We start from the raw sequence: 15,448 nt of genomic DNA, 5'->3' as shown, positions 1-15,448 counted from the left end.
CTCAAAATCCATCTTTATTATTTCCTACATGTGCCAATCCACACAATAATACTAGGGTTTCTATCTTTTTATCTAAAACTTCCTGATCGTTCAATTGAGCTGATATATCTCCCTCTTTCAATTCTGCCATGCATAATGAGGTTCTGCAAGGATCATAACTCCAAGAGCCTTCTGCAGGACATAACCACAAGTCTTCGTACCAATAACAAAAAAGAAACAATCTTCAATCTTTTGACATAACCAAGCTACATAACTGATATGACAAAATGTGTAATAGTTCCCGGTTTCACATTCAAAAGCAGGAGTTTTAGTTCTCATGAAAATGTTTCCTGTGGACCACACTCTCACGACCCTTGTCATTGAAACACTAAGGCAAAGTGTGTCCTCGTTTTGGAGATCTCCCCATTCTGCAGATCTTTTGAAGATAGAAATTACAATTCATCATACATGTATAGATAACAAGATTATTTTTGCACTTCTTTATTTCCTATTTATGCAGTTACAGTTATTTTGTTTGTTGTTCTCAAAGATGAAACAGCATTTAAAGATGTCTCGTTTTTGGCCTTATGTTCTATTTTGGCCTCTTAAAAGACATTAATATATATTTCCTTTGTATTATAAATATTATAAGGTGAATCTGGCCTGGGAACATGTATTGTGGAGTCTAATTTCATTTAAATAAAAAAAAATTCCCAAAATGTTAAGAGTTACATACCCCTGAACTGCAATATCACCGACAAATGTACAACCTGCGGGAAGTTCTGGTCTCCAGATAGAAATTTGGCCACTAGAATCACTGGACTCGCTGGACCAGACAAGATGAAATTCTGACAGAGTTTGATAGAGTTGTTCAACTGTAGGCTGTGTCATAATGGATGATTGTCCTTGCTCTGAGTCATCCTCATTTGAAATTAATTTGGACTTATGATCAATCTTCTGGACTCTAGGAAATCCTTGAGTGGATGCAACATATAACAACTCAAATGGCAAGTCCTTATGAGGTTCTTTCATTCCATGTTCCACAAAGAAAGAACCTAGAGAATTATCCACTCTCCAAAAAGATCCATATGCATCAACGCCATTCCTGCAAACATAGTGGTTATGGAATATTATCAAAATAAACCATGAATAACATAAGATATTAGCAACATGCTACCTCTGAAGAAGAATGCAGTCCATCCAAGATGAGGATGTCACAACCCTTTCCTTCACACAAGCAACAGAAAAACGTGACGGTTGGCCAACTCCTTGCATTGCCACACAGCCCAAAGACACATATCCAGCTGGACAGATTGGTTTCCATATACAGCAACCACTACCCGAATCACTATCCACAGATGACCAGACCTTCTCAAAACCTGTAGGTCTCCTAAACCAACTCAAACTCACGTTGACTGCAAGAACCCCTTTACTTAGAGGTTCATCCCTGCAATAAACAAAACCTTTGGGTATCATATAAACTCCCAAGAACGAGATAAGTCAATCCACAGCCAAACTTCACTAAGTAACATTGCAAGAAGAAGTGTATTGTTGTCGGTATTTCTCACGAGGGTGTTATGCAGTCACCAAGAATGGTGAATCCAGGTGGAGGACGTGCACGCCAAAACGTCACCTTTTGATCTCCTGAGCTTGCTGCAATTTTCAGTCGGAGTTATATGTTCAAAAAACTGCTTTTAAGTCTCTCCATTTAATTGGTTTACTGGAATCAAACCTTCCATTTTTACATACATTCTTCAGTCCAGATTTTGTCAAACTCGTAACATTGAATAGTAGCTTGCCGGGTCGTTATGCGTAGAAATGAAGAAATATCTTCTTGCAATCTCAAAATCAGTTGCAAGACACTGAATGACAAGTTTGTAAAGACATTGGACAACATTACGTGGATATCTTGCTTCCCAGACACAGATGAGTAGTTCACTTCGGCATCAACTGGTTCAACCACACAAAGCCCGCTGCTTGCATCTAGTGATAGGCTTTTTAATTTAGCACTTAGTTCCATATCACTACCCTTCAAAATAAACCTAGAAATAGATAAAAATACAAAGTATTAATATTAATTAGATAAAGAGTTCAAGACTGCCTGCAGTAACAGCAACAACCTTGAGAAGGCATCCACTTTAGCACGAATAAGCCTCTCTATCACCTGTGGCCTTTGATATTGACTTCCACTATCATAAAATGTTAGCTCCAATCCAATTGCCTGTAAAAATGATCAGATTTGAAGTTCTCACAGGGAATGGAGCACAGGAAATGTAGCCAGGTGTACCTTTCAGGATTTACCATGATGGAATGCTTACACCTCTCAAATTTCAGAATATTCTGTAAATTATTCTCAATTCTCACAAAATATTAGCTTAACGTCACATAATTAGTCTGTTTCCATCTTCTCCAATGCCATCCAGTACATTCTTGATTTGTATTTTCAGACTGCCATGGCATCCAGCAAAACTTTTATGTGGCTCATTGTAATTTTGGATTTTCTAACGTGTCTGATTTAAACTTTTGAAAATGTAGGGGATATCGACGTGCCCAAATTTTGCAAGGATAGACTAGATGGAGTAAAAATAATAATAAATCAATCAAATCATGCACTTACTTGAAGGTCAAACATCATCTCTTTTGTAGAGTATTCCATTTGCACATCCTTTTGGCCCTTGATTTTATCATCTGAAACAGAAGAATATGGTTGCAAGATAACTCCATCGGCCTCAAGAACAGAATAGTGACTGTTAATCCCGAGCAAGATGCATGAATCAAGGAGCTCTCCTGACTGACACACATGAACACAGATGATGGACTGTCTCCAATTTAGCTTCAAATAAAAATGGGCTTCAAATCTTTACAGTTTTAAAAATGTAGATGATGCACACTGAAAATACTTCAAAGTTTCCATCAAAATATCTGCTCCAAATGATTAACAAAATAGAACATAATGGATAGCAGTCTTAAGCGTAGCTACTTAGATAACCTCACAGAAAATTACATTCTGAACACTCACTACACCAGATAGTCAGGCTGCAAATTTGTAATGATAGGTGAAATATAATCGCTAATATATGATGATCTAGACACATTGGAGCATCTGCTATTTATTGACAGGTGGAAAAGCTGTCAAAGCATACTGTTGAGAATCAAGCTCAACTTGTGTGAACATGTGCTTATGAAGAAAAGGACGATGTGTGAAAAAGTGTGTGAGCACACTATATTGTAATCCATGTAGTTGTCGAGTGTTAATGTCGTCAAAGAATATTAAATATTCTTATGACAAAATCGTACTCAAGTGGATATCTTGGTTAGATTCCACCTACACATTTAATATGGCAGTCCCTTGAGAACTTGAATATAAAACCCCCTTTGCCCATTCTGTTTTGTTGATGATCTTTAGTTAATTAATATAGCTCTCTTCAGCGCATAAGCTGTCATCCCCCTACTGTGTGTTTTCTTATTTTCTAGTTATTCTCTCTGATTCCTTCTCTTGCTTATACACTCACTCTCACACACACACACTACGCTTCTGAATACTCAACTGTACTAGAGTTGGATTCTTTACACAAACACAATTGATCAAAGGCAAGGGGTGGGACCAGTAATATCCCTACTTTCCTGAGATGGAATATACTTTGCAGCATCACCTTATTATCTATACGACTTCCAGATGCATGATGGCCACAGAGCAGACAATGGCATCTACCTAAGGGACAGTCACGAAGGACGGATACTATCCATGAAAAGCAAGAGGAGAGCAATTGCAGGGAGATGTCATCAAATAAAACATTAAATTATTTCCTTGAAAAGGCCAAAGTGATCTAAACAAGAAATTGCTAGTTATAGGTTTTTTTTACGATGATATAGAGAAACATGAGTACAAAATTCGGTTCAGAATAAATAAGCCTAACACAAGTCTCACCGAGTACATTGTATTCCTCCATTTTTACATTCACAAATTCCGTTATGATTGTTCTTATAGACTTAGAATTTATGTTAGCGCTAGTCATGTAGATCTGTGTTCTTTATGATCAATCAGTGCAAGTGTACAGATGCACGTCCAAAATTTCTAATAATCAATGACAAGAAAATCCATCAATACCAGTACTTGCCTGAATCGTGACATTCTTGAATCTTAAGTACTTTCCACTGCCTATAAGAATACAAGGCCCTGGAGGCATCTCGTGAAGATTTGTTCCATCATCGTTCTGCAGGCATATTGATCCACCTCCACCATCATAAATGTACTCATCAATTGAAAAACAGTCAACTATAAGTGGCCTTCTCGGTGATAGGATCATTTCTCTGTCCTCTTGTCTAAACATTGGCTGATCAAGGTAAACTCCAATCTGAAGATTCATAGGATCCTCCTCTGTCTCCATCGAATCAGAACCCTTAGAAAGAAGAGATGGGACGAAAAATTCAGCTATAGCCAACAGGAAATCTACTGCAACCAGCAATTTTAGCTGTTGTACACGCAGTGAAACCATCTGCATTTTAGAGCTAAGCTTTGCATCCATCACAAGCATATTTGAAGGAGAGGAGGTGTCAATATCACCAAATGAGCCACATAATAACACTTGCTCAGAAAACTTGTCTTTCACATGATATTCCATGTCATTTGTCTTCCCAATCATATATGCCAGGACTGGATCTGTTCCTTCACGATCATCCTTCAGTGTCAAAGATTTTAACAATGCCATGATGTCAGATTCTTCATTTGAGTTTGATTGAAAAGAGATGCACACTCCACTCAGCTGCATGCCATAAAGAGAAACATGAAAACATCAATATACACTCCAGAAAACACTGAGCTAGATGCCCAAGTATTCTTTTCTTATTTTTTTATCATAATATTTACCAAGTATTAATGAGCAGCTCACACAAATATGGTAAGAACATGACATGCATTTACACACATACAAAAATTCCAAAATCAGTATATGCTCTAGCAGACACCATGGTAGACACTCAAGTATTCTGTTTTCTACTCTTTGATCATCACATTTACCAAGTATTATTTATTTACTAACTCATGTAAATACAATGAGATATGTAAATATGCATCTGTGAAGGGAATATAATATATACATATGTATACCTTTGTAGCACCACTTTTTAGCATTAGTTCAAATAACTTTTTATTGTATTTATCTGTGTAAATATGTGGTAGGAAGATGACCCACTATAAGACACTTTTTACACATAGCGGAAGACAGATTCACCATCAGGCCCTCTTATATGTACATACATCTATCCTACGTACTGCACAGTGTAATAGGGCAGTTGGAAACTTCTTCAAATCTGTTAGATAGAAGTAAATTGCCCTTATATATGTACATACATCTATGTTCACTGAAGCAAGAAAGAAAGAAAGAAAGATACATTAACGTCTTTTAAGAGGCCAAAATAGCCTATAAGACCAAACAAGAAATTACATCTTAAGTGTTATCTGGTCTTTGAGAACAACAAATCAAAATAAAATAAATATTACTCAATAAATATAAAAGTAAATAAGATAAAAAGAGACGACAGAATCTGGTTTTCGGCACATGTGAAATTCTCAAGTTAGATATATTACAACTTTTGTCTTTGAAGGATGTCTGGCAGGAAGCGAGGGAAGCACTTGAGAGGTTTCTGATGAGAAAACTATATTAATCAACTAAAGATCATCAACAAACACAATGGGCCAAGCGGGTTTTATATACAAGTCCTCAAGGGATTGCCACATTAAATGTGGTTGGTTTACTCATAGACATTCACTTGAGTACAATTCTGTCATAAGAATATCTAATATTCTTTGACCACATTTACACTTGACAACTAACTCCATATCACAATCTAGTTCTTGTAATTATCAAACAGATTACAATAAAGTGTGCTCACTTTTTCACATTGTACTTTTCTCCATAAGACATGTTCACAAGAGTTGAGCTTGACTCTCAACACCCCACTCTAAGTTCAATGGTGTGACCTCTTAAGCTTAGTTGTCAAGGTGTAGTTGAAGACTCAGTCCAAGTTGCTCGAATTGCTGGACTGTGGTTTTCACGTAGCAATTTTGCATGCATGTAGGCCCTGGCCTCGTGGACTATGATCTTTCCACCCTTGTAATTGATAGAAAGGCTATTATTTCCCACCATCCCAGGTGCTTCCCTTGCTTAAAAGTTGTCTTTATTCTAGATGGACCTATGATAGAGATCTTTAATAGAAAAAATACAATCCATCTAGCTTGAGAATCCTACATGTGTAGATAACGAGATTCTTTAATAATTTTTATTTTTATTTATTTGTTGTTCTCAAAAACAAAACATATTAAGATGTAATCTCTTGTTTGGGGTCTTACCAAACCACTTTGGTCTCTTAGAAGATGTTAATAAATTATGGACATACATCTATCCTATGCGCTACGTAGTGTGATAGAGCAGCTAAGAACTTCATCACATTAGCTACAGATTAAGGTAAGCAGATATACACGACTACATCTAGAAGAGAGAATTTGCCAATTGTGTCATCAAGGAGTGGAATCTGAGGAACACTATGTTTGTCATTGTAGTGTCTTTTATGAAATCAGAGGGAGATACCATTGCCTCTTTAAACAAGGCTTTGGCCCACTACGCAAGGTAATGGAATATGAGGACCAACGATGCCTAGGACTTTTCTTGCTAGAGCTCAAGAGACATCGGGAAAAGTTGTTGAAGAATACAGCCACACAAGCTCATCCACAAAGAACAATCACAACTTTATTTAGCCCCATCACTCCTACTAATCCTACAAGTCCATCATGGGATACACAAATGGGCTCCAGACCAAGACATAACAAAGGGTTACAATTGATCGGGCAATAGCAATTTGCCGTGCACGTAGGCCCTGACCCCATGGACCACGACCTCGACACCCTTGTCATCGACAGATAAAAGCCATTCTCTCCCGCCATCGTAGGTGCTTCCCTTGCTTCAGAGACATTTCCATTCTGGATCAAACTATGCTAGAGATCTTTCGAAGACAAAAGCTACAATATACCTGCCTTGAGAATCTCACATGTGCCAAAAACCAGATTCCCTCATTTCTTTTCTTTTCATCTTATTTACTTTTATATTTATTGTGTAGTATTTATTTTATTTCGATTTGTTCTCAAAGACAAGACAACACTCAAGATGTAATCTCTTATTTGGTCTTATAGGCCATTTTGGCCTCTTAAAAGACGTTAATATATCTTTCTTTCTTTCTTTTTCTTTCTTTCTTTCTTCTTTGTATACATATATCGATGCTCATATGTATTTATGTATGTATGCATGTATATATGTATTTGCATGTAGATATATACATATATACATATATAGACAGATAGATAGAAAGATAGATATAGGTACACACACATAGGGCTCTCATTCATAATACGGAAATAACCTGAGCAGTTGCCAATCGCTGCTCCCTTGCAGTTCCTTTAAACAAGCTAAGCTCCACCAAATTTAATTCTACGGACACCATAATAGTGGTCCAGGTAGCATCAGTTGATTTTTCTTTAAACAAATCATTATTTCCTTCTACTTCCTCATCTTTCTCTTTCACTGCATCTGAATCTGGTAATGAAATTGCTGGCGGTAAGTTTGCCTTCTCTGATAGGTTACTAAGTGCGCATTCTGTGATTACTTGATATTCTTTGTCAGATATATCTGCCTTCAGCTCCTCGATCTAAATAATGCCAACCAAACACGTAAATTATTAATCACAAACAACTATAGTTCCAACAGATATAAGTCAAAATCTACAGTATACCTTTATTGATGCATCAACAATGGGAACCTGATGCCATAAGTCTCGTAACGATCTAGTGACTGTTAATGATAACCCATTAACTTTCTTTATAATCCCTTCCCCTGATATACCATGAAGACCAACAGACAAATGTACATCTTCTATCTGGCCATAAATAGAATGCACCAATACAAAACACTCTTTTAAGACGTAGCATGAACATCCCAAACTCCTTATCAAGGAGAATAGGATATGTAAAAGAAAAAAGACAACTATAGGAGATGACTGAACTAAGTCATGAACTGGAAATTTTTATTACATGCAATACTGTGGTATCCAAGCGAACAGCCGCTGGATCCTCTTGACCACCGCCAATCCACTGTACTGAATTTGTTACTTTGATGTGTAATACATCCAGCTCCAAAAAGCTGAAAGATATTTAAACTATGAGCATGAAACTCAAAAACAATAAAGTAGTCATAATGTCATTTGGAACTTCAATATCATAAACTATGATGATGACTTTGGTGGAACAATGCTTTACTCATGTAAGCAAAAGAAATAAAGTACAGAACTTGAGTGTTGAGAACAATTACCAAATACAGTCAAGTAACACTCAACCCGAGATAAACAAAGTAAAAAATCAACAAACATACTCGATACTACTCGTATCTCGTGGCATTATTAAAATTGGCTTTGTAAGGGTAACATCAAATCGAATTGCTGGTGATCCTTCTACTTCAGACTGTGTAAAGAGCTTCTCAACATCTGTGACTTTATTATTGATTTTGACAATGTTCCCAGGGCTTTGTGGAGCCATACCCATAAAATAGGTTGAGATCTATAAAATAAAATAAAATATATTTGTCCTGCAGCACCCACGAAAACATGAAACTCTTTTTGTGAATACCACTTACCTCCTGGATGAAGCGATTTAGGTAAACAAAACGAATCTCTGAGAGCTTTCCAACAAGGCTATATTCATAACCTTCATAATCATTATCATCCTTGCTGAAGGAACAAAACTCCATCTAATAAAAAGATTAGGCATAGTCTTTAAAAAAAACAAATAGTGTCATAAATAAAATAAGTCGATAAATATGGCAAGTGCAGCAAAAGACAGTACTCTCATTAGCTCCCCTTTCTAATCATTTCTGCATATAATGAATCATATATGCATTGAGCACATGAGATAAATAAACATGGAGTTAGATCTTTAAATCACAAACAGAAGTCAAATGTCACATCCTGACAGATGATCAACTCCATTAACATCAGAGCTGGATATATAATGTTCGTCTATGCTCCATTAACATCAGAGCTGGAATCTTGATCACCTCACGCATGGCATGAATATGCAAAGCTACTATATGATATCCTGGGGCAGCCTCCACTTCCCCACCCACATGGCTCACTCCCATATATTAACTCTCCGAGCCCTTATTGAGGAGGGCAAAGCCCATAATAAGAGGATTTATTATTGTTTTATCGATTTCCAAAGAGCCTTTGACATTGAGCCTCATGCTCAGCTTATGCAACGGCTAGAAGCCCTTGGTGTCCCTATAGGCTATAGATATACAATGGGGAATCTATGCATTGTATGAGTCTATGTCAACAAAAGTGGTCTCCCAATCGTTTGTCGGAGGCTGTGGCTAGCACAATTGGAGTAAAACAAGGATGCCCACTATCACCCACTCTTCAGTCTCTATATGCCGAGGTATCACATTACATAGAGAGATTCACGGGTTCAGGGGCATTCCTCGCGAGTATAACTGTACAAATATTATTATATACTGATGACATTGTGCTGAGTTTTGACTCTCCAGATCTACAAAGACACCTAAATGCCTTAAAAGTAGTTTTTTACGTACAAAGGTCTCCAGAACTACAAAGACACCTAAATGCCTTAAAAGTAGTTTTTTACGTACAAAGGTAAAAATTGATAAAACTAAAGTTATGGGTTAAAAATTATAAACAGTACCAAATAGCCTTGTTAGCTAAGCGATGTGGGGAGAGCATAGGGGGAAATAAGTTAAATGAGGAATATCAAAAAGGTTGAATGATAAAGCAAGGGTGTAGTAAGAAGGACATAACGAGTTGGAGCTAAATATAGTAAATGTTTAGCTCAATTGAAAAGAGCTTGTACTTTGTGTTGAGAATCAAGCTCAACTTGTGTGAACATGTGCTTATGAAGAAAAGGACGATGTGTGAAAAAGTGTGTGAGCACACTTTATTGTAATCCGTGTAGTTGTCGTGTATTAATGTGGTCAAAGAATATTAGATATTCTTATGACAAAATCGTACTCAACTAGATATCTTGGTTAGATTCCACCAACACATTTAATATGGCAATCCCTTGAGGACTTGTATATAAACCCCCTTTGCCCATTCTATTTTGTTAATGATCTTTCGTTAATTAATATAGCTCTGTTCAGTGCATAAGCTGCCATCCCCATACTATGTATTTTCTTATTCTTTTTTGGTTATTCTCTCTGATTTTCTTCTCTTGCTTATACACCCACTCTCCCACACACACTACGCTTCTGAATACTCAACTCTACTAGAGTTAGATTCTTTACACTTTGAGTGGGAGGTCCACGGTTTGAGTCTTACTTGGACCACATGAGACTAATTCGAAGAATGAATGGAATGGTGGACCTTATCATTAGCTTTATTAGCATCAAGGAGCCAAGGGGAAAAGTAGAGTATGCAAGTAGGGGAAAAAACGTGGTGAGGGCTAAAATATCAAAGCACCCACTAATTTTACTTCTAGGAGAGCCTCTTGAATCCTATAAAAGGATGAAGAGAGCTCATTGTTAAGGGGGGGAGTTAAAGACAAGAAGTAAGTGTTGCCGAAATCCAGAGAGAGAGCTAGGGTTGTGAAACAAGAGGGCGTGCAAGAACATCAACAAAAGGCCATGGCCAAGGCAGAAGCACTGCTGAAATCTACAGAGAGAGCTAGGGTTGCAAATCAAGAGGGCATGCAAGACCAACATCGACAAAAGGCGACGTGGCTGGGCCGTCATTCATTGGGACGTTGCTCTAAAATTTGAGGATCTCCCCTTGAAGCTCCACTTGTGTTCTTTTCCTCTCTATCTATACTCCGCTATCTACCTATTCATCTCTCTTTTTCTTCTTTAAACCCTAAACCCTTCCATTCTGGATCGACCTATGCTAGAGATCTTTCGAAGACAAAAGCTACAATATACCTAACTTGAGGATCTCACATGTGCCAAAAACCAGATTCCCTCTTTTCTTTTCTTTTCATGCTATTTACTTTTATATTTACTGTGTAATATTTACTTTATTTTGATTTGTTCTCAAAGACGAGACAACACTTAAGATGTAATCTCTTATTTGGTCTTATAGGACATTTTGGCCTCTTAAAAGACGTTAATATATCTTTCTTTCTTTCTTTCTTTCTTTTTCTTCTTTGCCACTCCATGTAACAGAGCCAAGAGATTTTGTCGTCACATTTACACATTCTGGTGAATGTATTATTACTTACAAAATTTTAATATAATCTATCTTTCAATTATTGTGCAAATTTATGTTTAAATAACTGTGTTCAAGCAAGGAGTGTGTCGTAATTTTTGGCATGAAATTCTGAGTTCAAGAGATGAAGTTACATGATTGCTTTTGAGAAATCTATGAAAAACGAATCACCAATCTGCCTTGCTGGGCACTTCTCACATCAGTACAAAGGCTTTGTCACAAAGGTTGTGACAGATTTCTGGGATCTCAATTCCAACCGACCAAGGAATTACATCTACCCATAAATTTTCAGGCAGCGGGAGTCAAACCCACCACGCCGGCCAAAAGTGACATCCCGTGCCGAAAGATAAAAAGAAGAAATAAAAAAGAGAATGAATTATTAATGTCTTTTCTCAACCTTAGCAACTATGCATTGACCAACAATTAGCATGTCTCACTAATATTATTTTTCAAAGATGATCGTCCCTTAATGCCAGAATATTTTTAAAAACTATAACAATATTGCATCTAAATTACCTCAATGAAGGATGAACTATCTGGGTTTCGGGTGTCACAAATAAAATTGTATGGATGTTCAGCACCCACACTACCATCTGATATTCTTAGATTTCCAAGGGAGGCAGCTATGGCAAAGGAAGATGGAAAAACCTGTGAAATAACAAAAAAGCATATAAATGGTAGTCACATACAGCTGTTCAGTTTAGTGATGATATACCAAGTGCAATGTGCTGAAATAACAAGAATAGAAACCCAAAATAAATCAAGCTAAGGAAAATTAGTTAAAATTTTGCACCAGATGCTTGAAAGTGTGACAAACTTCTGATAATTTATTTCCAATCGGTCTTTTATCGTCCTAATAGTAAAACTGGCTGTAAAGTATGGACTTCCAAGAAACTAAAACAGCACCACAAGGCTTCCAGGGACCCTCAAATGTAAACAGGAGCTAAAATGCATACTGATGTTCTAAAATACAAATATGTCTTGAATTAGAAATGAACAGAAACTTACGAGAGATGTATATCCATGTGAATTAGTTTCTTATATGAGTCTACATGTATAGATGAAGAGAAAATATCTTAACATGAAATCTCAAGCTCATCAACGAACATTCACATCTTTCTTTAGCCACACCATTTACTCATGCTACAAGTAAGGGATAGACAAATGGGCTCCCAACCAGGAAATTGCAAAGGCTTTGCAATATATCAGGCCATAGGATTTTTGTACACATACTCACCGGCCTACTGGACCACTATCTCACCACCCTTGTCATCAATAAATAAAAGCCATTATCTCCCAACATCGCAAGTGCTTATCTCACTCCAGAGATCTCTCCAGTGTGGATCAACCTATGCTAGAGATCTTCCATTTAGAAAAAAAGTACAACAAATCTGATTTGAGAATCTTACATGAATAGATGAAAGATTCTTTAGTCATGTCTTAATTCTATTTCTATTTTCTTTTTACCTGTCTACGTTTATTGTGGTTCGCTGTTCTAGAGGACGACGCAACATTTGAAGATGTGATCTCTTGTTTAGTCTTATAGGTAATTTTCGCCTCTCAAAAGATGTTACAAGTCAATCATGGGATACATAAATGGGCTCCAGACCAGGACATAACAAATGGGTTACAATTGATCGGGCAATAGCAGTTTGTCGTGCACGTAGGCCCCGGCCCCCTGGACCACGACCTCGACACCCTTGCCATCGACAGATAAAAGCCATTATCTCCCGCCATCGTAGGTGCTTCCCTCGCTTCAGAGACATTTCCATTCTGGATCGACCTGTGCTAGAGATCTTTCGAAGACAGAAACTACAATATATCTAACTTGAGAATCTCACATGTGCCAAAAACCAGATTCCCTCGTTTCTTTTCTTTTCATCTTATTTACTTTTATATTTACTGTGTAATATTTATTTTATTTTGATTTGTTCTCAAAGACGAGACAACACTTAAGATGTAATCTCTTGTTTGGTCTTATAGGCCATTTTGGCCTTTTAAAAGACGTTAATATATATTTCTTTCTTTCTTTCTTTTGTTATTCTAAAAGAGGCCAAACCAGCCTATGAGAAATGAAAAAAAGTTATATTGAATCTTCAAAAAGGCAAGGTGACCAATGAGAAAGAATTAGAGATGCACCTGGATGTTGCAGCTCATGTGTTCTTGAGCCAGACTTGCAATCTTCCCGCCATCATCACTATTCAGTATGAACACAGCATGGCGTATGTTTAGCATAAGAGAGAATAATGTCCGTTCTTTTCCAGATCCAAGCAGTCCCTTAACAACTGACTCTTTCTGGTCTACTGAAAGTTGTGGCTCCCCATTATCACTAGCAATGGTTTGATTGGATATAGTATCTTTTTGGTCTTCCCCTGAAGTAGATTCCAGGACATCTGTTGTTATTGCATCCATGAAGTTAAGCAATGCCATGATTGTAGGTCTGATGCAGAAAAAACGCAACGTTGCCAGTGAAATCATTATCTACAGACCACCCAGGAAACAACGTTTGAGGCTTCCACATTTCATCAAATCCAAAAGTTAAAAATTAGTAACAAACGGTAGAAACACCTGTTTATCCACATGTCTATACGCAGGTGAATCCAAAGAATATATGGTGATTTGAGCTTTCACAAAGCTCTCCTGAATTTTATCTTCAGGGTATCCCTCCTTTGGACAACTTGGATCTGGTAGCAGACTAGGAATTCGTATGAATTTGGGAGGATCATTTAGGCTAAGACATTCTGGATCAAACTCTTCTGCATCATAAAATATCGACATACTTCCAGGGTAATTACTGCGTTGCAGATTTTTCTCACCCAATTCTTGGGAATCGAGAAAGGTCTCCTCTTCTTGTTTCGATGCCTTTCCTGTTTTAGATTTTTCTTCATCAATTTTTGGATGGACGTAGTCAGGTTCCTTTATGTCAGAGCAAGCTAAATAGTAATGCTCTGAAGTCTCCTTTCTAAAGTACTTATCTTCTATCTCCAACGTCTGAAGGATGGCTCCAATTGCCATATCATGCTTTCTCGTCACAAATTCTACCTGAAGAAAGAAAACTGTGTGATGAATTACATTCAGTTTGCAAAAGAATGTCTGATCAAACCTCCTGATGTCCATTTTTAAGTGGTTTTACCTTACTTCCTGATGCTCGTAACTCTAGCAATGGCCTCTCAGTTACCAGAAGAAGATGTTCTTTTGATTTTTGTATCCCCTTCAATGAAGTATTCGGAGTTCTTGGTTAGCTGCATGTTAGAATATTCAAAGAAAGTTCAAGAAGCACACTGGAAGTATAATTTCTTACAGTAGGCCCACTGCTAATAACAATCTTCAGCTCATCAAGAGCTCCAGCCAAGAAAAATATCTCCTTTTCAGCCGAATCCAAAACAGAGCTCTGATATGACTCTAGGAGGGCTTCCTTTTCAGAATCTTGCTTCTTCTCAGCTCGCAATGTTCCATTAACAGACGCTGGAGACTACAAAGCACAAAACCTCAAATAAGAACTAGCATCAATTACAAAATTGTGATTGAAAATGGAACTGTTTATCAATCTAATAAGAATTAGTGATGACCCAGAGTTTAAGCTGATTGTTCATGATTTAAAATTCTCTTTTCGCCAACTCATTGTTGCTCATGTTCTAATATCTTACACAGACCTAACAGCCAAAGGCATCATTGGTTTCTCCGTGTCTCTTGATTTCTAGCAAAACAAGCCACAGGCATCATTGGTTCGTATAATTATTACCTGACATAGTCAGCCAAAGCCTTGCTTTAAGAGGAAATGGTATCCCCCTCTTATTTTCATACAAAAAGTACAATCACAAACATAGTGTTCTTCAGATTTTATCCCCCAATGAAACAATTGGCGAATTCTTTCTTTTAGAGTTATTCGTGTGTATCTGCATACCTCAATGTCTAACTTATATGAAGAAGTTCACAGCTGCCCTATCACACTGCACAGCGCATAGGATAGATATGTCTGTATAAGAGAAACTTATAGTTGGCCATCTTCCTATGAAGAGATGTTGTGGGGCTGATCCATATTTTTATGTTTTCCAGGTATATCATATCAGTTCTGATCACATTAGTTAGAGATTGAGGTAGGCAGATATGCATGAATACCTCAGGAGGAAGAATTTGCTAATTGTGTCAGCAAGGAGTAGAATCCGAGGAGCACTATGTTTGTCACAATAGTGTCTTTTATGAAATATGAGGG

General features: G+C 37.2%; 1 protein-coding gene across 1 annotated transcript in view; it reads right to left on the bottom strand.

The window, feature by feature from the left end:
• The window catches only part of LOC147863030 (pleckstrin homology (PH) domain-containing protein), a 45,300-nt gene that overhangs the window by 20,303 nt on the left and 9,549 nt on the right, over positions 1-15,448 (bottom strand). The window contains exons 25-41 of the mRNA XM_087320729.1: positions 14,537-14,707; positions 14,369-14,446; positions 13,804-14,277; positions 13,375-13,716; positions 11,752-11,883; positions 8,658-8,771; positions 8,397-8,581; positions 8,060-8,168; positions 7,762-7,905; positions 7,393-7,677; positions 4,094-4,742; positions 2,597-2,766; positions 2,100-2,200; positions 1,729-2,021; positions 1,548-1,632; positions 1,157-1,426; positions 716-1,084 (exon numbers count right to left, since the gene is read on the bottom strand). Coding sequence (XP_087176855.1) covers positions 716-1,084; positions 1,157-1,426; positions 1,548-1,632; positions 1,729-2,021; positions 2,100-2,200; positions 2,597-2,766; positions 4,094-4,742; positions 7,393-7,677; positions 7,762-7,905; positions 8,060-8,168; positions 8,397-8,581; positions 8,658-8,771; positions 11,752-11,883; positions 13,375-13,716; positions 13,804-14,277; positions 14,369-14,446; positions 14,537-14,707 — 3,971 coding nt within the window. The remainder of the gene's footprint in view (positions 1-715; positions 1,085-1,156; positions 1,427-1,547; positions 1,633-1,728; positions 2,022-2,099; positions 2,201-2,596; positions 2,767-4,093; positions 4,743-7,392; positions 7,678-7,761; positions 7,906-8,059; positions 8,169-8,396; positions 8,582-8,657; positions 8,772-11,751; positions 11,884-13,374; positions 13,717-13,803; positions 14,278-14,368; positions 14,447-14,536; positions 14,708-15,448) is intronic.

Source organism: Azolla caroliniana, unplaced genomic scaffold, assembly GCF_043228905.1.
Source record: "Azolla caroliniana isolate FFs.n. ecotype wild unplaced genomic scaffold, voAzoCaro1.0.p SCAF_6, whole genome shotgun sequence".
Taxonomy (NCBI): Eukaryota; Viridiplantae; Streptophyta; class Polypodiopsida; order Salviniales; family Salviniaceae; genus Azolla; species Azolla caroliniana.
This window is presented reverse-complemented; position numbering and strand designations above follow the sequence as displayed.